Here is a 24,934-nt window from a genome sequence, read left to right as displayed (position 1 = left end):
ACAAGCTGTAAACACTGCTTTGACTGATTATGACCTTATAAAGTCAATATGGCAAATATAATAGCAAACAATGGCCTATTTGCACATCCAGCAGATATCAAACCACATGGACTTTTAGTTGGTTTCAGCCTGTGGAAACTTCTAAGAAACATATTTAGCTCTTCAGCTGCTACATGCTCTACTATATTTCACCACCATTTGGTGCCTATAAGCATTCAGCATATTTTTCAAAACTAACTCTTTGCCCATGGTGCTGGAATGTAGAGTGGTGAGAGCAGCAAAACTGAACTAAAAAAGTATAGATGTAGGCTGTAACCACACGAAGACAAAGGTAGCATGCAGAAACCAGTGATAATTCACACAGGTGTCACATCATTAATGTTAAAATACGGCTGCTGCAATCTGTTGATTTACTAACTCATTAGTAGAAAATATTTACTTGAGACAAATAATGAATTGATTTCAACCTCTATGGTGACCACTACAAAGCGCAGAAACACTGATAGAATGGATCTCCTCCTACTGTAGCACCTCACTCCCACTTTTACATCGACCTGTAACTGACACCAGTGAGGTAGATAAATGGAAGAGCAAAACAGAAGGTCTGGTGAAGAACCAATACGATGCGAGAGACACTGGCTTCTTGTTTGTGTCACCACACAACATTAGTTTATTCTGAAAAAGCGTACAGGGAAAAGCAGTCTTTAAAGATGAGAGTGGTCATAAGGCTGGAGAAATGAATGTATATACTGAATATCTGTCATTACCAGTAACCACAAACCTTTTTTGTGTTTTTAGTTATTATATGCTGAGATGTGATGAAAATATCCTGTATGTATCCACATTATGTTAAGCATTATCATGAAATTACAGTTTTACAGTAGTGTCCAAAATCTGGTTGGCTTTTTATGTGCTAATTTAAATGTGTCAAAAAAAACAATACAAACTAATGACTTAATGGTCCTTACAGTGACCTCTGTCTGATACTTAGCTTTAGTAACATGATACCCTCCCTCATGAACCACCAGTGGCTATTTTACAATTTGGCTAAATTCAGCTCTGAGGTAACAAGTGACACCTTCTGTTTCCATGCTTCCGGTCGCTAGGCAACCTCAGCAATTATGCCACTGCCAAGAGAGGGTAGAGAGGATGCAGCACCCCGAGGCCCCCTGCCTCCGTTCATCTTGGCAGTGGCCGGTACAGCTACATCCTTCATCTAAGTGCAGAGCTTCCATACCAAGCCAGTGACGAGGGCTGCTGGAGCATGCTATGTTTCCTGCTGTTCTCATTATATCAGCTCACTTTCCTGTGTTATCGAGATACAGTTGTCTGGTAAGGAGGTCTCACCGGTTGTATCAAAACACTCTGCTGCCCTCTGTTGTTTTCTACAGTTTATGTTTATAACTGAAGGGCTTAAAATAAATGGAATAATAATAATACTTTTTTATTTTCTGACCTCTCTCTGGTCTCAAGCTAGATCCTATTTATGCTGTGGGACTAAAATGTCAGAAAGATATAAAGGACCAGCACCACAAGGAATCAATAGGGAGACGAAAACCATGTTGACGCAATTTTCCAAGGAAGATACACAGATATATATAGAAATACCTACTCCTAAGTATTATAAACATGTAACAAATCTACTCCATGCCATCTATGTGAAATACTTTAGTTATATTATATTTAGTTACATTGTACACATGACTGTCAGGCAGTAAGAACCTTAAGCTATTCGCTGCTTATGACTGAAATAAAAAGGTGGTTTTATTTTATATTCTGTTAAAATTAGGAGCTGTCCTGCATAATTTGCAATAATTTGCATAAATTAGACAATTGAACTGTCATGTTTTTTGCTTTAAATTGTTTTATATGTTTTTATGATTCGGTGAGTATGCATAGTATAATAGACCACACACAAAATATTGTGTTCCAGTAAAGACTTTGTTTACGGTGTCATTATAAATCCTGTAACAGAACATTTTCTACTGGTCATCAGACATCAGTCGTCGTCTTTTAGGTCATCATGACCCGGACACACACACACACACACACTAATGTTTGTTCAGTTATTTCACTGATGCCTTCAATCAGTCCTTTGAAGGTGAGTCAGAAAGTGAGGATCGACCAAAATGACTTCACTTTCCCAATATCCTCTGACTCCGATGGTGTCAAACATGTGATCCCCACAAGAAGGGCCAAGTTCCAACAACGTCGGTGCTCAAACAACACATTAATTTGACTTTTGACATTGATTACAGGACATAAATATACTTCGCCTTCAAAGAAAAGATTAGGGGAGGAGGACAGTATTTTCCACCTCTCTTAGTTTTACAATAATGAACATGATTTGAACAGTACTGAAATAAAAACACTTTGCAGATGAAAATGTGCTTCTAAAGGCCTGCATGTTGTGGGTAGCATTTTATAGAAAAAGTTGCACATGTAATTATGCACATGTACATGTTTCTAGCTAAATGTTATTTTAGGTAAACATTCTCGTCTGTGGTTAAAATTCAAACTAAAGGAGACTGACGTTAACTATTGCAGATTAAACAGGAAAAGTTGAACATGATTTCATGGTTTCAGTTTGTGAAGTTCTTAAGTGATGTCATGTGTTAAAGCTCAGTGTGGTTTAGTGAACAAAACTGCTTGTGGTCTCTGCTATCTTTAGCAGCAGTGTGTATATCAGCAGTTTAGCTAACAACTTGGATCATTTCTCCTTTTATTTCTGGTGTCATCACAAATCAAAATCAGTCAAAAGTACTTCTCAGTAAATTCTAGCTAAAATTGTTATATTGATTTAAAATACAAGAATTTTGCCATGTGTTTTACACTGCACAGCAACCGTTTAACTATTTCTCCAGTTATTTAAAGTGGTCATACTAAATATTTTGACTAGCTAAGTACATCGCTTTGGTCGAGTCTGAAATACTGCTATATTTTTATCATGGACTGTCTTGCAGTTTGGTAAAGGTGATAATACCTAATTTTGGTGATCACCTGATCACTTTGGTGATTAGACACATTTCAACAATCAGCTGACTGAAGTTAAAAAAATTCACTTATTCAATGATGGCAATTACAGTTTCAGTCTAGCTCATAGCATTTAATTTGTACACATTAGGCTGAATATCCGGTGACTTAGGGCTTACATTTGACATTCAATGGGGTATTTTGGGGTATTGTTACACATGAGAGCATAAATAACTTAAAATGGGAATAAAAGCTGAACAAATTTGCTGAATGTTACTGGGATAAAATACAGCATGTTAATCCAAAATATACAAGAAATATACAGTACCTTCTATACCACATTTCTAAATGTCTGATGTCAATCACATAAAATCACATAATGATTTACATAATGTGCTGTAGTTTATGCTGAAAATATTTTGCAAATGGATGAAATGTAGTGATTTGTTTGCGTTACCTTCTGCCAAAAAGCAGCTATTACCTAAATGTGAATTTTGGAGAGACGACTATCTTGAACTAGTTATTTCTACATTCAGTTGGAAAAATATATTCAGAATTCATTCTTCCTGTATGGGTGTGTTGCCACAGGCTACATGCACTATTGTGTAAACAAGACCTGTGAAGTAATGGAAGAGAGAACCAGAGAGTGAGACAAGTATTGTGTAAGTAAGGCTCCACTTTGTGTTAAAAAAAAAAAAAAACGGCGAAGAGAAAATAGCAGCCTAGCAGACTAAAAGTAGACTCTCCATCACAGATGGCCCCCCACGCTTTCCGCCAGTGGGTCAGTGGGTGAGGGAGGAGTGGAGGCAAAAGGAGAGGCTGTGGCCATACGCCGCTATCCAGGGGAGAGTGTGGGCGACACGGGCAGCAGGAAAGAGAAAGACAAGGACTTGCAAGGCCAAGTGGGCCGAGGTTTACAGTACACAGTCCTAAAAACAGACGTGATGACGCTATACAGGTCAGCTGGCTGATTTGTCATCAGCTATTTGAGTAATGTTAAACAACTGACAAGGGAGAGGGAAAAATGTTGACATCACCAGTACATGTTCACATAATTTCTTGCCCCCACATTCTTCCGATTGTGCAATCATCAAGGAGGAATCAACAGTTCCTGGACAAAATATTGTGCCATATTTGGTAACCAGGACAATACTACACAAGTGGCTGATAAGTGGTGTCAATAGCATGAACTTTCAGTGACTTCTGGTCCTGCTGTCAGTTAGCATGTGTTACCTTTCTTTTCTTCTTTCCTCAAGAATGTGGATTTGGTGGTGGAAATGGTGCCATTTCCATTCAAATATAAAAACACTTACACTTGCATAGATAAATAACTGAAGAAACGGAGATGAACTTTCCAATTAACTCTTACAGCAACATATTTAGAATTCCAGTAAATGACTAAGCTTCATAGGAGAAACATTGCAATTGTACTAACCTGTCACAAAATGTTAGGATAACCAAATTATCTTTGTGTCACAAAAGAATGAACAAATACCTCTCACACCCTTACTCTTTACAAACACTTCTCCAATTTGAATATGTAAAACCTGCTCAACCTATATGCCCTGTGATTTGTGCAATGTCATTGACCTGCCAGCAGAGAGCAAACAAAGCTACAGCTGTGTTTGCTGTGGCTCGAAACATAATGAATGTATGGGTGAGGAATTGGCTGATGAATTTCTAGCAAAAAATCTAGTGAAATAGTTCCATCTGTGATCAGTCATGGAATACTGGTTAGTCTTTGGGAATCAAAACGGCTCAACAGGGGCACAGTTTTCCTTTGCCACCCCATTGTGGGTGTTTTTAAACATGGTTTAACTTTACTCTGAAGATACCCATACTTCTGAGTGGCTTTTAATGTATTTCAATATACATTTGTAGCTGCTGAGAACACAAAATAAAGAGTGTATAGAACAACATGGAAAACAGAAAAACATGTTGTCAGCAGATTAAATGGGCTATATTATATTTTCACTTTTAAGACTAGCATGTTTCAAATAATGGTGCATTGTGATGATCATCATCCTAACATCAGCTCAACCTCCATCTATAGCCTTGTTCAGTGGATTTATAGACTGTAACCCTGCAGTGCCTTTATGTAAAAGTGTACAAATGCTGCCCTCATGTGGCCAAATATTTCAAGACAAGCTCCCATAAAATGAGTGAAGCAGGTAGTTACACTTCTCAGTGATTTTACACACACAATAAATGATCAGAACTGTACATGCACATGTTCTTTTAATGTGCATTGGAAAAGTAAAAGCTTACAGAGGTTGTGCAGGTCTTGGGTATTGTTGACTTATTGGCTATATTCAGCAGCAAATTGGATTTGCATTGAGCCTGACTTGAAGTCAAGCCACAGGTTCCTTGGAAAGTTTACCAGGTCATTGACCGGAGGAGTTAAATGAGAAAGCCTCTCACACACCAACAGGTGTGCTAGTAGCCTTTAAAGGCACAGTAAGCTGTTAGTGTGCAGTCAGCAGCAAGATAAACACCTACTTACACAAAACCATACTGTAAACTGTAACTATCAACAGAGAATACACAGAGCTTTACAGTAACAAGAGTCAAAAGGTCCAAATATTCAGTAGTACTATGTAAAAAAGTTATGTTTGGAAACAACTAGAAATGGTGTTACTTTTAATTTAATTATTTAGGACTGATTTGTGCTGTTGGTGCTGATTTTTAATACAGAATTTAACTTTTGCATAAACTCATTTCTTGTAATATAATTTTACAGAGATTAAAAACAAATGCAACTGCAGTGAAGGACATGCCTAGTTACTCATGCACCCATGCATCAGTATCTCAGAGTAGACAGTGGTTGCAAAGAATGACATCACTGAAACTGGATGCCTCACTTACACCAATTATACCTGACATGCTCTCCTTTTCCCCATCTCTCTTTCTTGCTTTTTGTCTCTCTGTCTATCTCTGACAGGGTTTATTGACGGGTTGGAATACCACAAGGAACAGCAGCTGTAAAAAGGAAGACAGAACATGATGCCTTACATGTAGAAATGTTAGCTTTGGAAAGTTTTCATTCCTGAAAACAGCTCCACCTACAACTATTTCAGGAATTCCCAGTGTTCATTCACTTCAGTAAAAATGATGCATTTGTTCTGATGTGTGATTGGTATAGACTACAGTACATTGATTATTGTAGTAAAAATAAACCCAAAAGATCATATAGCTAAATTTTTATGTTTTCATCTCACAAGGCAGGGTGCAAATATACACATTCTACTCCTCATTTTATCTGAATGACACGCCACAATGGTTGATTTGTATAAGTGTCAACACTGCCAAGGAGGAAGTTAAGTATTAAGTCATCCTCATGGATTCACACTCGGGTAAGAAATTGTGATTTAAATGATGGTGACTTCGCAATTCACAGAACTCTTCAGGTTTCCAAGTTTACTTAGGCTACTTTGGAGCAGCAGGATTATAAATGAATCATAAATTACAGTGCTCAAAATAAGAGTCTTACATGAAGCACCTGCGATAGAGCAAGAATTTGCTTGGTGCAGGAACCATATCAACCATACAGTATTCTGCCACATCCAACAACAATCCCATTCTATTCAACTTTCAACTCATTTCAGAGGAAATGATTGCACTTTTTACTGCAGATATACAGTAACATACAGTATGATGAGCTTATAAAATGTGTAGCAGCTAAATATCATACTTCTATATATGTATGTATGTATGTTTGTATGTATCTATACACAGGTGTTAACAATTAACTTATTAATGTTGGGGTCAATTCATTTCAGTGTCATATAAAGCACAGCCATCATTTATATTATGAATTAGCTTTTCATTCTAAGACATGCCAATATGTCTGTTGTGAAATATGCAATTGATTCTATATTTAATTTGGTTTAAAATAACTTCAGTACAGGTAGTAATATCAAAACCACAACACTCTAACCTAGATATAAACATGTTTTTACTATTTAGCTTTACTTGTACTAACGTCTCCCAGTTTGTCAGAAACCTGAATTAAAGTAAGCTTATAATGTTCAAAGGCAAGGGCTGATTCATCAGATCTCACATATTCTTCTGCTGAAGATAGACAAGACAATTGCATATAAATGATGTGATATGAAAAGAGGAAGTAAACAGACAAAATAATATGGCTTTAACTCTCAGTCCTCCTCCTCCAGAGAGAAATACGACGTCACCGAGCAGTGCAGCCAATCAGAGGGCGATACGCTCAGGCTGCAGGAGCACTCCGTGTGTTCCTCAGGCAGCTGTGTGCATTTGGTTGTGTGTATGTGTGTGAGTGTGCGTGTGTGCGTGTCTGAATGCGAACAAGTTGATATTATTTTTAATTTCCCCAACATCTTTGAATTAAGCTCTGGAAGTAAGACGGGGCTACGGCGAGTGAGCGAGTGAGGAAAGACAAAAATACTTTCCACAACAACGTAGACTCTAATGAACTCGAAAATAACTACTTTGCTGCGTACACGCTTTGAAAACAAGCCACAGCTACGCAGTTTAACGAATTTCGGTGTAACATTTGTTTTTCCGACACCAGCTAACTCGGAGCTAAGAGTGTGCAGCTGCTCACGGTGGTGTGTTGTCTTTAGAGCTTGGCAGTCTTAAAGCCAAGTGATGGTCCCGTGTGCCTTGTTTTAAATGTGCAAAGTCGCTCATGTTGGATAATGAAGCTGTAACCGTGACATTAGAAACGGTAACTAAAAACCTAATCGTAGGGGATAAGCCATAAGTAAGAAGAAAAAAAAAATGCTGAAGACGCTGACAAAGAAGCTAAGAAGACATTCACTCAACGAGATTCATCCTTTCCAGCTCAAGGTAGGTTGGACTTTGTTATTTCCATGCTAATAATGTTTGAACACAGTATATAAATGCACTACAGTGTAGTAGCGTCTATAGAGAGGAGTTTGTTTGTGAACAGCGTGGCTTTACTTTGGTCTTGTGACTTGTTCATTTGTAGGCCAGTTGTCTACGCAGCTTAAACATTATGAGCTCTCAGCCTATAACCTTGCTTAAACAGGGTAATAGGGAGTTCACTAAACTAACACTTAAGAACTCCCTTTCTCTTTCTATTTCAACACACACACAGACACACACACACACACACACACACACACACACACACACACACACACACACACACACACACACACACACACATATCCCAGTTACACACTCTGAGACACACTTAATGCACTCTACTTACTGTAGAGCTGCTCTGTGGAAATTACCAGCCTGTGTGTACTGATCTAGCAAGTGTTGTTTGGTGGTATTTTCTGCATCTAACACCTCAACCCATTCATTAACCACGTTTTGGAGGAATTGACTCTTTACTGGCTTACAGGACCAAGCCAGGTGATCCACATAGAGAAACACATCAGCAAACATGTGGCATGTCAGAAAAACTCTCCCACACAACAGGCGGACACTCACTGACTCATAAATTGTAGTTCAGCTGTTTGTCATTTGAGAGAGTAAATGTAGAGAATAATGTGCCCACACTCATTTGTTCAATGTGCAAAAGAAGATACTCGTGTTTGTGAGAAATGTGGATATCTGCGCAGATAGTCCAGGTTCTTCGTCTACAGAGAGAAAGGCGAGTGGAAATGGCTTCGTGTTTTGTTTGTGTGTGGAGGGCAAAGGGGAGTAGCAGTGGAAGCTCATTGAGATGTATATACAGGCTATAAAAAAACAAACATACATTTCAGGGAAAAACGTTTGTTTAGAGCTATAATTGTCCAAACATCTTCATCTTTACCCTCCAATTTTCCACAACAGAATCCATGTAAACGCTCCTCAATTGTTACTGCCTGCTCAGTTTGCATAATGACTCTTTTTGGTGCATAGAAGGGTGAATTGTATCCTGCATGGGTCACTAACTTGTTCCATCCACAACACTATTGTGTGTCAACCAACTTCATAGTCGCATGGTAGCCATTTTGTGTCAAAGTGTTCCCATTCAAAGGCCTGGCTGTGGACCCAGGCGAAAGCGTGGCATCCCCATTGTCTCCTTTTGTTTGTTTGTTGCTCTGCTCAGTTGTAGTATTCCTTCTGCTGAAAGTGGTCAGTGTGATGGGAAAAGTGAATCGTGAGTAGGTCTTGTGTCTGCGTACTCATACCCTTGAAACAGGCTATATGCAAAGGAATTGCCAGTAGAAACAACACTAATTAGTTCTTTTTTTTTTTTTGTTTGTTTAGTTCATTTCAGTATCACTTGTCACTTAAAAGTACAGGAAACTGGACTGATATGCAGTTTTTTACACCAGTGTTGCCAGTTGGATAGAATTACTATTGTATGAAGGTAAAGTCAGTTATAGTGTTAATGGCTGCTGGGAAACTTGGTTTGGGAGACACCACAGCTGACACCAACCAGTCAATGACCTGTGACTGGAAGAAACAAAGTTTACAGCGACATTAGTTCTGTTTTCATGGTTTTGATCCTCATTCATATCAGTAACACTAGCATTGTACTTGCCAAGTTATTGCTGACACTTGGCAGCATTGTGAAAAAGCAGTCAGAAACCATGATTAGTGTTTGTGTCCTTTTGTTTTTTTTTCCTGCTTCCAAATAAATTTGGCTCTTCTGTGGGTTTGTTTGAAGCATGTCAGATTATCAGACTACTTCTTATTTCCAACTTCTTACTTGCCCCACTGACGTCTAAACTAGGTTACAGCTTTGCCAAATCTCTTAAATGGCTTTGGTAACTATAGTGTTATTATGGCTTATAAAACTAATGGTACAACACTACCAATGTATGGCACAAGTTAATTTAAACTGGAACTATCAATTAAATGTATACTCTAGTAATTTGGTGTTATACTTTACTTATATGTAGCTATGTAATTTGTAAAGCCTATACAGCTTTTACAGTTTAAATCAACTTATCAGTGGTTTCTGGTGAATGAATATGTAATAGTGATACCTTTGACCTTGTTTGGCATTTCAGTTTTCATAGACAGTACTCCTTTTGACAAGAAAGTCATATGCATTGTTCAACATATACAGTAATATATCCGCAGAAAGTTAATGTTAGTTGATATATCGGCTGTTAGTGATATATAGATTTAGCAATCAAACTCCAGTCAACTTCAACAAAGTCTGAGGACTTGTGAGACATACATTAAAATGAACTGTTAAAAGAGAAGCAGCAGAGGCCTAACTTTTTCTCTTGTATAACTCCAAAAATGCTGGATCTTACTTTTCCCTTAATGCAACTGACTGTTTATTTAAGACCTTCTGTCTTGCACTTACTCTCAGGTTGTAAAACAGTTTTGTTCCTTCTGCAGTCAGAACACAATTTGAAGGTGTTTTCGCAGACTTTCAGACTGTCTTTAAAATAGATTATTAGTGTATTATTGTCTTGCTAAAGAGCATGTGCCCAGATTAATAGTGTTTGGTTATAAGCAGGTTTACTGTTGTTGTTAATGACACCAATCCAAGGTTGTGTTGCATAGTAATCTAAGTGATCTGATGTGAACCTTGGTTTCTGTATGACTAATTATTGACATCCACTGCTTTAATTAAACGGTAATAAAGCAAAACTGGTCCTGGTTTGATTTCATTTGTAAGAGACATTAACCAGCTTTTCATTAGTAAATCATACTCTAGATGTTTGCTGCAGTGGTCACTGACTGAATGAGGCCTGCTGGCAAGGCACTGAAGATCTCTTAGGCCCTATTAGAGTACCTATCCCAGGATGAATCACGACTACCTGCACACCACTACTGGGAAGATCCACTGGAGTGTGAGAGAAAGTGACTCAACCATCTCTGAACTGTTTGTTGTGTGTTTCTTTCAGTGGGGGAGTGGAGTGTGACAGTGTCTATGTCAGTGTAGGACAGCAAAGCTTCTGTGTGTGTGTGCGCACACACGCACTCGCATGTGCACGCGCATGTGCATGTGTGTGTAACACTGTGACATTGCCATTGATCCAGCTTAGCAAGCTGTTCAGTGATGCAAGAGACTGACAAGGATTTCATTCAACTGTTCTTGACACACAAACGCTTAGTCTTTGCATGCATGCACAAAAGCAGTTTTCATGTGTTATTCGTACGATCTCACTTTTAGTTTGTTTATCAGCTGTTCTGTTTTGTCTGAATGCCATGTAGCCCTGCAATTATTTGCCCTAATACGCTGTAATAACTTTTCTATTGATAAACTGTAAATCTGTAATATCAATATGTCAGTGGAATATGTCTATATATATATATATATATATATATACACATACACATACACATACACATACACATACACATACACATACACATACACATACACATACATAAAAGGCTGGGAAGAGCCCAGATAATTTGGTGCAGTTTTGCAGTTTTTGCACTGCACACCCCTGCTTCCCTCATAGCTGGCAGTCCAAATCCTTGCCTCAACTTCATTTGACTATGTGTCATGCAAAGTAGCAGTAGAGCCAAACTTAGAAGCTGGGCAAGTTTATGAAAAGCTACAGCAGTGATTGACTTTAATAATAAACATTTGAATGAAGTAATATCAGGAGTTGCTCATTTTTAAAGCTATTACAGAGCTAAGCCTGGCACACATGGAAGCAGATGTTTAGGGTTTAGATTTTCAATGTCATTTCCACATTTGTTTTCATCTTAATGTGTTTCCTTCACCATGGTTTGTTTTCACTGTGAATGTGGTGCTAATGACTAAGTGTGGGAAAGGGTGTGACTGGGTGATCTGACTGAATATCTGACTGGGTTGTGTTTGTGCAATGACATGTATATATTATGTACTTTCTCCTTTGCAAGTAGTTTCTTATCTTGTGGTATAAAAATGTTTCTGGTACATCTCCAGGTAGATGTTTTTTGTTCATGAATTCTGTGATCTTAACATACCTGACACTTTGTTTTCATACAGTTCACCTGCTGTAATGGGCAAGCTTTGTAGTTGTACAAAATCAAGACATTATTGATTGTTGATATGTTGAACCTCACAGTAAGAACAAGGTCAGAATGTAGTATCACACCAGCCACAGCTTTGGTTTTTTGTTCCAAATTTGTACCAGCATAGCACAATACTGTGATGATCAATACTATTGCCTGACAGCAAGAAGGTCCTGGGTTTCAATCCCATACAGCCCTGGGATCTTTCTGCATGCAGTTGCAGGTTCTTCCCATCTGTGCATGGATTTTCTCCAGGTTCTTCTGTTTCCTACCACAGTCCAAACATATGCATGTTTGGGTTAGGTTAATGGGTGACTCTAAATTGCCTGTAGGTGTGAATGTGAATGTTTGTCTCTGTGTGTCAGCCATGTGATAGACTGGTGATCTGTCCAGAGTGTACCCCGCCTCTCACTAATGTCAGCTGGGATTGGCTCCAGCCTTCCCTGCAACCCTGGATGTTCCAGGATAAGCAGTGGATGATGGATGGATTTGCATTATATTTCTTATTAGGGCGGTAGTACTGGAGCTGTAGTGTTCTTCGTCTGAAACTGACACTTCTGCAAAGGCAGTATCAGTGCTTAGCTGTGGGGGGATTATAGATGACACAGCACATCCAGGTTGGCATTATACAGTTTTAGAGCTGAAATGTTTGTCCCATACTTTTCAAACTAGCTGCTAAACTTGATGTTATTTACTTTTCAATAACAGAATAATTTGTGTATTTTGAGGCAAATTGTATAAGATTATTTGATGTAATACCACATTTTTGACCCTGAATGCTACAGTATATGGTAGTGATTTCTTTTCTTTTAGGAAAACCTTACCGGGGTGTCTAAGCATAAACGGAACACCAGTTAGACAGGCTAGTGTTTGTTGTAGCTAGCTATAGTATGTTTACTGACAAACAAGTGGAGGATTTCTTGCTGTCACGCATTCACAGAACATGAAACACAAATGACATTTTTAATCCCTTATAGATAACTGTGATAAAGCAAATGCCATTTTCCACTGTTTAGAAAATCCATGCTTAACTGAGGATTTAAAAAAAGATTGGTAGTGACACTTACTCAGATACTTTTTATGGTTTGGTGGTATGGACCTTCTTTATATAAGTAGTAATTTCTCAGATGCACTAACTCTTCAGATGGTAAGGGTTACAGTGGTAATAGTGTAACTGATTACCAGTGAAGTAAGGATGTTACAGAAAATAAAAGGCATGTGTGTGTGTATATGTCTGACAGAGCCTGAGTCATATTAACAACTCTAAGATGTGATTGTTAGACATCAGCTCATATCCTACTAGTGGTCTACACATGTGTTTCATCAGTAACAACCTCTGAGGCGATCCCTAGGGGGAAGGAAAGGCCAGGTCATTCCTGTTAGTTTACGTTTGAGCAATCACTGCCTGTGCAACTCAAGGCACAGGCTCTGTGGAGAAACATCAGATACTCACACTGCTAACTGTGGCGTTAAAAAGTAAAATATCCAGGAAAAATTAATGATCATCCCACAGAGCTCAGTGAGTGTGAATACAGATTGAGATCTGTCATGCAGAACATACTCTCTTTCGGTTAAGCCATGAAATGTATGAACCACCAGCATCACTTTATACTTACTATCCAACAGCAGTAACTTTTCTAATAGGATTTCAGCTGTTTCATGGATGCTGCCCAATAATAATACACTGGAGTATACATGTAGCCGAAGCCCTGCACCACACACTTGCCAAAATACATTTCCTTCCCACAGTTATTCCTCTGTGTAGGTTTCCTATAAAGTTCATTAGGAAATACTGTGTGATGCTGTTTAACTTGAGAGTCCTTGAGAGCCAAGGGTTTCTGTCTACTACACTGGCTCTGGGCTTGTTCATTGAGAATCTGGCATACAATTTGTGTAAGGAGCAAGAAGGCTGCATCCAGGCCTTGTCCCAGCATCTTCAGTAACGGTATTAGCCATATGATTTGATCTGAGCTACAGCAGAGTTGGTGGTTAGAAATGTGTTTTTGTGTGACAATGCTACAAGAGGATTTATTTGTGCCTAAAATAATATGTAGTCTGTAAAAATATGCATTGGAATCTACACTTCTTAAGATGAATTGAATACAGTCTGCCCTTTTTAGGCTTCAAGGTCCCAGCTTCTCTTTCCCCCCTTTTTGGAGAGTTACAGATAGAAGAGGGGGTGTGTGTATGTGTACTGGAGAGTAGAAGGGAAGACACTCTATTTGTGTGGCTGTATGTGTGGAAGCATACACACACACACATGCAGAAGCACAGATGGCAGCTGCTCAGCGAGGCCTTGGAGTGGTAATTACTGATTGTGAGGCGCATTACTTAACTCTTAGTGCTGCAGTCTGCAGGGTATTTGTATTGTTGTTACCGCTGTAGACAAGGAATTGATTCTAAAACGACAGGTTGATTTAGGCTGCAAGAAAAAATAGCCTTCACTTAGAAAACATTATGACTCCACTTTGTGCCTGCCAGTTGTGAGCACCTATTTGAAGAAATTATTACAATCACATTGAAATGAATGTTTTTATTTCTGTTGGAAGCTCACTATATAAATGGTTTCTAATATTGCAGGCAATGGTTGTTTTGAGGCAAAGAAATAAAACATTATATATAACCTAGAATTAGTTCATCATGTTATTTATTGCATCATTACAATTGTAAAGGTGTTTATTTCTACTTTGAAAATGTTTATGGTTGCTTTTTTTAACTGATATTCTAATCCCTCATTGAGTGAATGAAATGAAAACCAGCCTTCACAACTGAGGATTTGACGTTGTTGTTTTGAGAAAGATATTTCTCACAGTAATCAACATAAGAGGTTATCTTACCAGCCTTTGTTACATGCCATATTTGACCTACAGTATAAGATCCTTTTCCCAGATATCTTATCATGGAAGTGGAGAAGGAGTGGAGAGTGATGACTCAGAGGGAGAGAACCAGGAGCTTGCACAGATTGACCGAGGTATGTGCCCTCTGCTAAATACATAATTTTTGTTGTAAATAGATGACAGTCTTCTCCATCATTAATTCATTTACTCTTGTTTTTATTAGATATTTCAAATCAACAAGTAATGTCCCTGTGGCATTTGCATTAACCTTCTTCACCTTCTTAGACATTTCATGTTTATCATCTCCTCCAGAGAGACGGAGAAATTGTGCCCTCACCCCCTTGGCCACCAGCCAGCAGCACAACCAGGGTCCCATCTCTCCTGCCCGGTTACGACGCCTCCGCCTCCTTCTAGATGCCAATCTGGATCGTCACTCTTCAGAGGAAGAGCTGGAACGAATCAGCTGTGGTGACAACAGGAAGTGGGTGTCTGCACTTCCCCAGCACCATGGCGATCACCACAGCAGTGCCTCCAGTGATGAGGAGGTGCGGGACCTCTGTGGCTGCGGGTCACCTGCTGTCTCTGCCAGGCCACTGGTTGAGTCAGGCACTTGCTTGGCTGCCTCCCCGAGCCCTGTACTCTTCAGCTCCAGCCCACCACGTAATCTGAAGCCACCCCCCATGCGCTTTCAGCTTCAAGTGGTGAAGCCAGTGGCACGGCCCATTATTTTGACCCACTTTGACCAATCAGCACCTTACAGAAAGTATCGGCACACCTTTGGCAGCGAGCCAGGGCGACCCAGTCTGGACCTGGAGAAAATGCAACAGGTTAGTTGTCCAAGCTATAGTTACATTGTTACTTCATGGCACTTCTTACTAACACCACCCTCTGCCACAAAATATACCATGTACCATATTCAAAGTAATCATCAGAGTTTAATGACAGTGAAAATATTATGGTCCACACTACTGAATAATCATCACAGTTCTTTGTCCTGTTCAACACTTTAGACTGCAGTGTGTAAGGGCCACAGTGTGGTATACTGTTACCCATTATTACTAAGGCAAAGACAACGTGGAATTATTTTTAGGTACATTATACTGTATATACTGTAATTATATTGTATAATATTATACTGTAGTTCAATTGCATCATATTTTATAAGCTCATCGTATTTTGGATTTAAGATCTTAATTTGTGAAGTAACTATATCTGTCACATAGTACTAGTGTATTAAGAAGCACAATATTTTCAGTGTAGAAATATAGAGCCACATTTGTTCCCAGGCAGGCTGCATAATAAGCGTCAAACACTGTGAAATATAAATGCAGTAAAGTCCTTAAAGCACTAAGTAGATGGTGAATTATCAGGTTGAGTATACCACTAAATGTCCCTCAGATCACCCAGACTAATTATCTCTGTTACCCTCAATAGGATCTTTAGCTTGGAGAACTTCATTCTAAATTACCAGGGTGCAAAATAATATAATACTGCACTTTGGACACATGCACACCTAGCCACTTCACCTATTTTACTGAGAACTGCTCATTATGTTTTCTGTTACATAAAGCCGGTTTAGCCGGAAGTTGAAATATATTACTTGGTAACAGTCGCTGTAGCGGTATGAACATAAAATAAAAATAAATATATTTCCAAACATTCAATAAATTCACTCTCACACTCTGAACAGCTCAAACTATTGTCAGGCCAAAAAAAAATTTTTGGTACAAAAATACAATAATGTCCCTACAGTTTTTATATCCTTCACACAAATGCGGCTACACAAGCAAAGTCTTTCCTTTCCATGGCTGGATGCTCGCCACCAAGGTGGTCTGGCTGGAGAGGGATGAAGGAGAGGGAGGCACGGATGGCAGATGTCCGCCCTCGTTTTGTCACAAAGGCTTGCAAGCAAGGGAAAATGATGGAGGGGTGGAGGCAGAAGGAGAGGATTAAATAAACAACAGAAAAACGACAGCTACTAATGAGTCATGGAGAAGCTGGTTCACTAATCATTAAAATCCAATAGCCTTGTTGGCCCACACCATGGATGGAAAAGGGTGTGTGTGCGCGTGTTTGCAGAGAGAAACTGCAGGTTTCAGGGGTCCATATGTCCATGAGGAAAAGAACAGATGCTGAAAGACAGTGGGCAGCAATGAGAGGGGTGAAAAGAAATGAAGAAGAAGTGTATGTGTGTGAGTCTGTGGCTCTGTGTGTGTTGGGGGGGTACACGTCTATCATCATTGTGTCTGCATGTGTGCATCCTTCGGCATCAGTGTTGCTGTATCTGTGTGCCTGTCTTGCCACAGTGTGAGCGTGTCTGTATGTAACCATGTGTGCACACTCAGTCAAGTGGAATGGGAGGTGCTGCAGGGAATACAATAGGGGGCCTACAGAGGTAGCTAGCAGACACAGTTCCAGCCACTATTAACCCTTTGGGTTGACAACTTTCACTTACAGAGTCTGCCTCAGCTCACACACCATCATCATGTGATTGCTTTCATAGATGCTCTTTTGGCTTGTAACTTGAAGGAAAACCTCTCTTGGATCTTTTAAGGAAAGCAATTTAAAAGTGTTAAAACCAGGGGGATTCTGTGTAATATTTGTGGAAGGTAGAGGAGCAGTGCACAACTGCCTTCGAGGATGAGTTGCCAACTATTTGCTATGCTTTCATTTTAGAATATAGACTCCCATTAGCTTAATATTTTCTTATTGGAACCTCACATGTGAAATGTTCTGTTGTTGTCTAAATTTGAAGGATTTGTATAATTGTTACATATCCCTTCCTTGTATTAACAAATCAAGAGTAAATTAAGTTCTGCTGAGAAAATGTGGAAACAATATCAAAGTCCACTTATTATACTAGAACTCATCAGAGGACACTGCTGCTCCAAGACTATCTAAAGCCAGAGATTATCAAGCAAGGCTGTTCTGTGATAAGCATTAGCTTGAACCTTAGTCATACATTTATTTAGCTCAAAATATTTTTAACAGCAGGGTTAAAAGGTCAGCAGGTTGTTGTCTTTCAATCTCAGATATTCCCTCATGCATGATAATCTATGTCCAGTTGCGTAGATGTGGTAGTGCTATTATTTGTTAGCCTGGTTTCCATGAAAGAGCAGCTGTTTTCTGTAGCAGAGATATAAAACAAAAAAACATGTCGGTCAGATGTCATAGCAGTGTTTTTATATGCTTTAGCCAATTTGCATATTTACCTTACTTCTGCAAACATTGTTTTTTTTTATTTTCATTATAGTATAAATAGTATAGTATAGTATAGTATTCATTATAATAAATCATGTTTTAATTTGTGTTTTAAAAATAAAATCAAAGTTGAGCAGTAAGCGTCAGCATCTGAGGTGACAGTAAATATTAATATTATTATTAAGACATATTCAGAGCCGACCAATACAGAATTTTGAAGACCAATACTATTTCCAATATTTGATATTTTAAAATCCAATATGCTGGCCGATATTCTTCTTTTCTTTCTTCAGAAACATGTAGCATGAACAAAGATTTCTCGTTGTTTTGTGTAGCTTCTCAGCAAGACAACATGACATACCGTAATGCAGTTTAAAATTAAACTTGTTTTGTTGCTATTGAACAAGATTTGAATAGTACTTTTGACATTGAGGTGTCATCTTCATTTTAATTGTAATTTATCAGCTGTTATAAACACCAATGCTAATTTATCTGCAAATAGCTCATATGGGCTGATTATACTGGCACACCAATTTATTGGTTGGGGTCTAGTTCTGTTCTAGCTCTCACCAAGGATAAGCAAGCAAAAGCAGCTTTTTCTATCACAGGATTCAAACATGACAAAGTCTTTACATAAGTCACTTAAAAAGAGAATAAAAGATACATGTCCAACCAAAATCATAATGAATAAAAAGCTAAAAAAAAGTTATTTTACTATTTGTGAATAGCCACAGTTGGCAGGTCACAACCTGTTGGATGTGTGTGTGTGTGTGTGTCTGTGTGTGTGTGGTGTAAGAGGAGGGTGGTGGACACAACAGTTCTGCTGTGGTCGCAGTGGTGCATGTGTAGGATGAAAAGAGTCAAATGTACAGTTGTGCTCATTAATCTACATAACTCCTGGCACAATTTCAGAATTTGAGCCATAAAAGAAGAGAAGAAGAAAAGATCATGCACAACTGTATCTATCAGGCTTAAACGTTAGTAGGAAATTGACTAAAACATGTGAATCCAAGTTTATCCCACACCCAGTGTTTTATCAGTTGAACATATGCAGTGTTAAACATATATGTTTGCTAGCTTGTTTGAACAGCTTGTTCAAGTAGCTTGCACCCAAATGAACTGTTGTTCCAGTGATTTAAAAATAAAAAAGATAAGTGCAGGCAGGAGGTGAGCATGAGGGCAGCTCTCTCCCACGTCACAACAGCAGGAGAAGCTTAGAAGCTACCTCCCTGACCGGAGACAATTCAGTGATTGTGCGGTCCCACTACCCCCACTGTGTTTTTGAGAATATTGGAGCTGTGTGGACATGGAGGAGAATGGAAGACAGGATATTGCATAAGCTTCATTGACTGACTGTTCACTCTAGTTGAGATGGCTAAATTTGCCTCACTTCCTCCATCATCCCAGTTTTATTTTATCCTGTTTACTCAGTCATGTCCTACAATATATTTCTGGTTTATCATAAATATAACTGTTCACATAATGCTTTTGAAATTGCTGAATTTTAGAAATATGTATAATCAACCTTAAATACCTGTAACCCAGACAGATGGACTACATTTACATCTTTGGCTATTAAACTGTACAGGAAAGGTTACACAGACATGCAACTTCTACACAGTCTATGTATTGTCACATAGATAAAAATGAGCACGTTCTACTGAGAAAAGGAACTGCATGCTCTACTATATTTGTCATTGTGCATTATTGTTCTCCACAGAAAATGCTGCTGAAAAAGAACTGCGTTGGGAAAACTCGGGCTATAAAGATTCGGGTGAGTTGGCCACAGCACATGGAACAAATCTGTCTTGTAGTGTTTTATCATGACGAATGCAAACAATTTAGGTTGTTAAAAACCCAGTTGGGATGACTTTCATAAGGATAATGTAAATTGTTTATACATGTTGTATTAATTTGAATACATACACAAATTTGCACACACAACCTTACCTATTATGCAGAGCCTTAATGGGCAGGCCATATCAGGGTGTCCATTACAGCAGCGACAAGGTGGCAAAGTTGCCTGGCCTCCGTGAACAGCCCAGCCGGTCTTGCCACCAGCACCTTGATGTCCATCCAACTGCATACTGGGACAGCATCTGGCAGCAGCGTTTGTTCCCATGCCTGAGACGTCTGAAAATCTGATAGCTCTGTCAGATTCCTTGTGTAAACAGCAAACCGAGCTAAACACAGCTTACTGCAGTCATACCTAGGAGAAAGTAAAAATGTGCTCATTTCTTTTTCAGGTTTGTGTGATCTCTTGATGTCACTGAGCAGCCGTTAGTAGCCCAGTTTTCCACTTGTCCCATTAGCAATCTTAAAAGTGCACATTTATTCACCACAGCAGCTTTGTAAACACAAAGGTATTTTCCCAAGACTGTGTCCCAACTGATCTGCCTGTTAAGTGGTTTTCCAAACACAATGTTCAATACGCATTCAGCAGCTCAGCACCACAACTGTGTATGGGTTGATTTTGTTTGTAGTGGGTAAGGGAAGCATGCTTGGAGAGTTGACTGGAACAAGCCTAGGCGTCTTGGCACAGAGCAGGATACTCCAGAAGGATGCACAGTGTGGTGAGAAAAGTGACGTTATTATCACGTTGTGTGGGATAGTGTCAGTGGAACTTATCACACACTTTTATACGTACACACGCATACACCAACTGTAACAGGATCTAGGTTGCTCCGGTCCTCCATATACTGTATAAGGTATGCAATATATATGTGAAAAAATATATGAGGATAATCTTTGAGTGTTTTATGAAGAACAAGTGAGTGCAGAGGAGAGATGGAGCTGAGGAGGAGGACGAGGAGGTGGAGTGTTGTGCAGTTCCCTTGTGGTGTATTTCCAGAGATGAAGTCATTTTCCATTTATAGCCTGGCCGGCTGCTATCTGTTTAGCTCCACTGATACATAGAGATATTGCTCATTATCCTCTGTTCTCACTGCTGAAGTTGGTAGTGTTGTTGTCCCTCTGACGTCTGTGGGCACTGGGTACATTCCACTTCAAAGATTTTTTTTTTTTTTCGTTCAAGTAAATCTTTGGACTGACGATTCATTTGGAGACTAGTGTTGACTCTTTGTGTACTTTCTGTCACTCTGTCCTCATCTCTCATGCTGCCTCTCCTTCTACCTCTGTTCCTCTCTTTATCTGTCAACCCTCAGTTACCTGGCCCGGATCCAGGAGAGAAACTGGATCAGGATGGGGCCCCAGCTCTGAGACTGCATTCAAGCATGGGACTTGTTAAAGGGGTTGAGGAGGTTGAGGAGGTTGAGGAGGTTGAGTGTGTGTGTGTGCGTGTCTGTGTGTGTGTGAGTGTGTGTGTGAGAGAGAGAAAGAGTGTGTGAATGTGTGTGTGTTTATAAGGAGGGATAATGTGGAAACAGTAGGAAAACCCAGCTTTGTCTGCTGCTGCTAGGGGCCTTCCCCCTCCAGAGGCTGAAGGTGAACAGGAGAGTGGTAAGAGCTTCCCAGGCTGCAGCAGACAGGAGTGATGGCATTTGGTTTCAGCCACCATAAAGAATGGGTGGAGAAGAGGGTGAGGAATGATTGAGATAAGGGAAATGGTGTAGATATGGAGAAAAAGCTAATGCATACCCCTTTGATTTTTGATTGAGGTAAATTACGTGGCTTGGATGTGATTGAAAGGCATTTTTGGTGTTAGCGTGAGAACAAACAGATGGTAAAGGAAAAGTTCGACACTTTGGGGAATATGCTTTTTTGCTGAGAGGTAGATGTTAATGGTAAGTTAACTATATTGTTACAGCTAGTAACCAGTTATCTTAGCTAAGATTGAAATGGGCATACAGCAGTTAGCATGTTTACACTTTACAGATGAATTAAGAGTATAGCATACTAATTAGTAAATTATGCAGGTATGAGAGTGGCATCAGTCTTCTCATCCATCTCTCTCCATGAAAAGACTAGAATTAGACTGCACTGGTTTTTGTACCTTAACAAAGTGCTTTATCGTTTGCCTCTCATTCACCTATCCACACACACATGCACTGCCCCGTCTGTTAGGAATATGTGGTGCTCAGTGTCTACTCCAAGGATGTACAGGCAAGAGGAGTGAGGAATGAAACTGAATGAAACTGCTACTCCTGCGACTATTGGACAACCCGCACTACCTCCTGTGCCACAGTGGAAATGAAGTGGGCACTGGCCAATTCCTTTGTAGCACAGGAGATCCACACTCAGCCTCTTCACCACATGTATTACACAAATACCACATGACACACACGATGAAATGTTTTCACTATTGGGTGCATTGCTGTATTATATAGGAAAAAACTTATAGCAGTTAGACTCCGCATGCTGAGCTCTTTGAATTCTCAATCAATACCAGTCACCTCATGCACAGGCTCCAGGTCAGACCTCCCTGTGAACCCTTGGGCCTGTGCCTCGTAGGCCTGTTTTTGTATTTCCCAAAAATGTTCCTTTCATAGAAAGCTGGTAACACAGTGTCAGCACAGATTCAGTGGTCAGGCGTTGTTCAAGAAAAATGTCGAAGCACAAATTCTCCAGAAAGAAACTGTCATAACCCGGTATTTTTCTCAGCCTTCCAGCTGTTGCTTTTGATGTGTGCACAAACTGAAATACTTGCACTTTTGGGACTTGTATTTTGCTTGACTGTTTGGCCCCTAATTGTCTATCATACTACAGATGTGACCACATGACAGTTTTGCAGGGACTGCTAATGTGGAAAGGGAGCCATCCTGATGTATGACTCGCCCCCACAGCTGGCCTGAGTCAATGCTACCATATGGAGAACATCTCAACACACTTCACATCTATCAGTGTGACTATAACTTGTTCTAGGGCTGTGATCTGTTTATCCACTTCTCAGTTTCTGGCCTGTTTGTATAAACGTTGGCAGATAAAATAGGTCTAAGTGGAACTGGGAATTGTTGCTAGGGCTCAGTTGTCAGTGCTGAATCTCTAAAGACTGGCTGAAGTCATAACAACACCTGCAGCTTCATATGCATTGTTAATAGGCCTTCATATGCACTAATGTCACTGTTTGCTTTTTCAGTAGCAGCGGGCACTTCTTAGCATCTGAATAGAATCAGTCAGTCATAGGGATGCATCTGAAGTTTCAGAGAGGTGTTTGCTCATGGTTGCCACCGAGAACATACATAACAATCTGTCCAACACAAGCTTTTTTTTATAGGATCAGCTTTTAATTACAGCAAATCTCTCTCAAGGTCCTAGTCTTTCTCAGTCCACCTTCTCATAAACTTCACTCCCCCTCAGCAGGCTCCAGAGAAAGTGCTGCATCACTGCCAAATCCAACAAAGCCATTTCCTGTCATTTCCTGTAGGGATGAAAATGACCAGGGCTAATTTTAGACAGAGGGATTGTAGAGCTACGAGAAGCAAGGTTCTGCTCAGAGGGGGATATCTCTATGAGTGGAAAAGCATTTGTGAGACTGAAACTGCAGTGTGAATGAAAAAAAAAAAAAACCCACTGTGAAAATGTTCTGACGAGGTACAGTCATTTTCCCACCATTTCCAATTTGGTTTTCAGTTGAATTTTCTCACAGTCTTATGACAAAGCCACATACATATAGGGCAGCCAGTAAAGTCAATAACTGAGCAGGAAATCTTCACCTTTTAAATCTGGTTTCAGTCAAAGCCCCAATACTGACATATCCATGACCACCTGGCTTTCTTTGTGTCCTCAGAATCTGACAAGCAGTCGTCCTCCGCCCAGGTATACTTACGACCCCTCCATTTTCGCCTTCCGCTCGTTGAGCACAGTGCCCTCCTGCTGCCCTATGACCCCGTCTGAGGATCCTCCATGCTCATAAGGAAATGCATCCAGCTCCAGGTATTCTCTCCCCCCTTCTTCATTCCCAGATGGCTGCTTTTCTGTGGCTTCTGCAGCTAGACTGCTAGCAACTGACTGCTAGAAAGACATTTATGGTCAAACTATTACACACTCAGGTAATCGCACCCTGTAACGTTGTCACTTTGATCATTGTTCTCCACATGTAATCAACAGAAATATTTGGGGAACAAAATGGCCTAAACGCTTTGAAGGATGCATCAGGTATTGCATATGTATAGCTGTTCCTGAAAAGATCCTGTGATTGGAGGGAGAATAATCAAGAAACAAACTTGGAGTGTGGACCAGAAATGGTACAAAGGGACAAGGCCAACCATTTTGACGCCTGATTTTAGCTCCTGTTTGACTAAGTTTGAAGGGAAATAATGCATGTAAGACAATCAAATGGTTCCAAGGTTTCTTCCTTTGATGTGATTACTGGACATCTTGTAAGGTTCTTGGTGATTTCCTATATTAAACATGGCAAGGCAAGTCATCTGATATCTTTGTTATTGTTGAGATGAACATAGACAGTGGTTTCAATGCATCTGTCTGAAAAATGTCTTCTTTGGGTGTTAATAAATATGCAGGTCATGATCAGCTATAACAAATATGTATGACTGTAGTTGAATAGTTGACCTTTTGATGTATGTTTAATGGATTTGTCACTTTTTAGTCCAGGTCAAAGTTAAGTACTTGTATCCTCTTTCCTTGCATGAATTCCACTGTTTTGCAGAAAGAGAGGTATAAAAAAGAAAAGGATGAGAATAGTTTGCTGCACATTTGGAAAGTGTAACTGGTGCTGTGTTACGCATAGCCTATTTGTAGTGTGCCATTTCCCCCAATATTTTACCTCATTACTTTCTAGGTAGAAGAGGACCACTGGTGTATCCAAGACACCCCAGTGTTTTCTAAAGATCTCTTAATGCCTTGAAACGACATTCCTGTTGTATTGAATGACACTTGAGGTAGTTTCCAGCTCCTGAAATGAGCTGATTCATTGATTAAACACAATGTCACCACTGAAACTAAGGTTCTGATGTGAATGTAACATTGTGACGTTTTGTGTCCACTGTTGCACAAAAATGAATCAATAAATGCCCTGTGGCCTCTTGTTAAGGAGGTGACTTTTACTTTTAGATTAAGGTTTCATTCCATTTGCTGCATTTGGTATTTAGTTATAT

The 24,934-nt window shown here is 39.6% G+C and overlaps 1 protein-coding gene across 2 annotated transcripts; it reads left to right on the top strand.

Annotated features, from left to right (window-relative positions):
• Window positions 1-7,206: 7,206 nt before the first annotated feature.
• Window positions 7,207-24,883, top strand: LOC113127311 (uncharacterized). Of its 2 annotated transcripts, XM_026301899.2 has the most exons (6): window positions 7,207-7,797; window positions 14,773-14,854; window positions 15,033-15,547; window positions 19,642-19,695; window positions 23,608-23,753; window positions 23,928-24,883. In XM_026301899.2, the coding sequence occupies exons 1-5, from the start codon at window positions 7,729-7,731 to the stop codon at window positions 23,731-23,733; spliced, it is 846 nt and encodes a 281-aa protein (XP_026157684.1). In that variant the 5' UTR covers window positions 7,207-7,728; the 3' UTR covers window positions 23,734-23,753; window positions 23,928-24,883. The 2 variants fall into 2 exon arrangements, with proteins under 2 accessions (XP_026157684.1, XP_026157602.1); XM_026301817.2 differs by having other exon boundaries at window positions 23,608-24,883.
• Window positions 24,884-24,934: the final 51 nt, after the last annotated feature.

Source organism: Mastacembelus armatus, chromosome 22 (genome assembly GCF_900324485.2).
Source record: "Mastacembelus armatus chromosome 22, fMasArm1.2, whole genome shotgun sequence".
Lineage (NCBI taxonomy): Eukaryota > Metazoa > Chordata > Actinopteri > Synbranchiformes > Mastacembelidae > Mastacembelus > Mastacembelus armatus.
The sequence above is the reverse complement of the archived record's forward strand: the minus strand, read 5'-3'. Positions and strand labels throughout refer to the sequence as shown.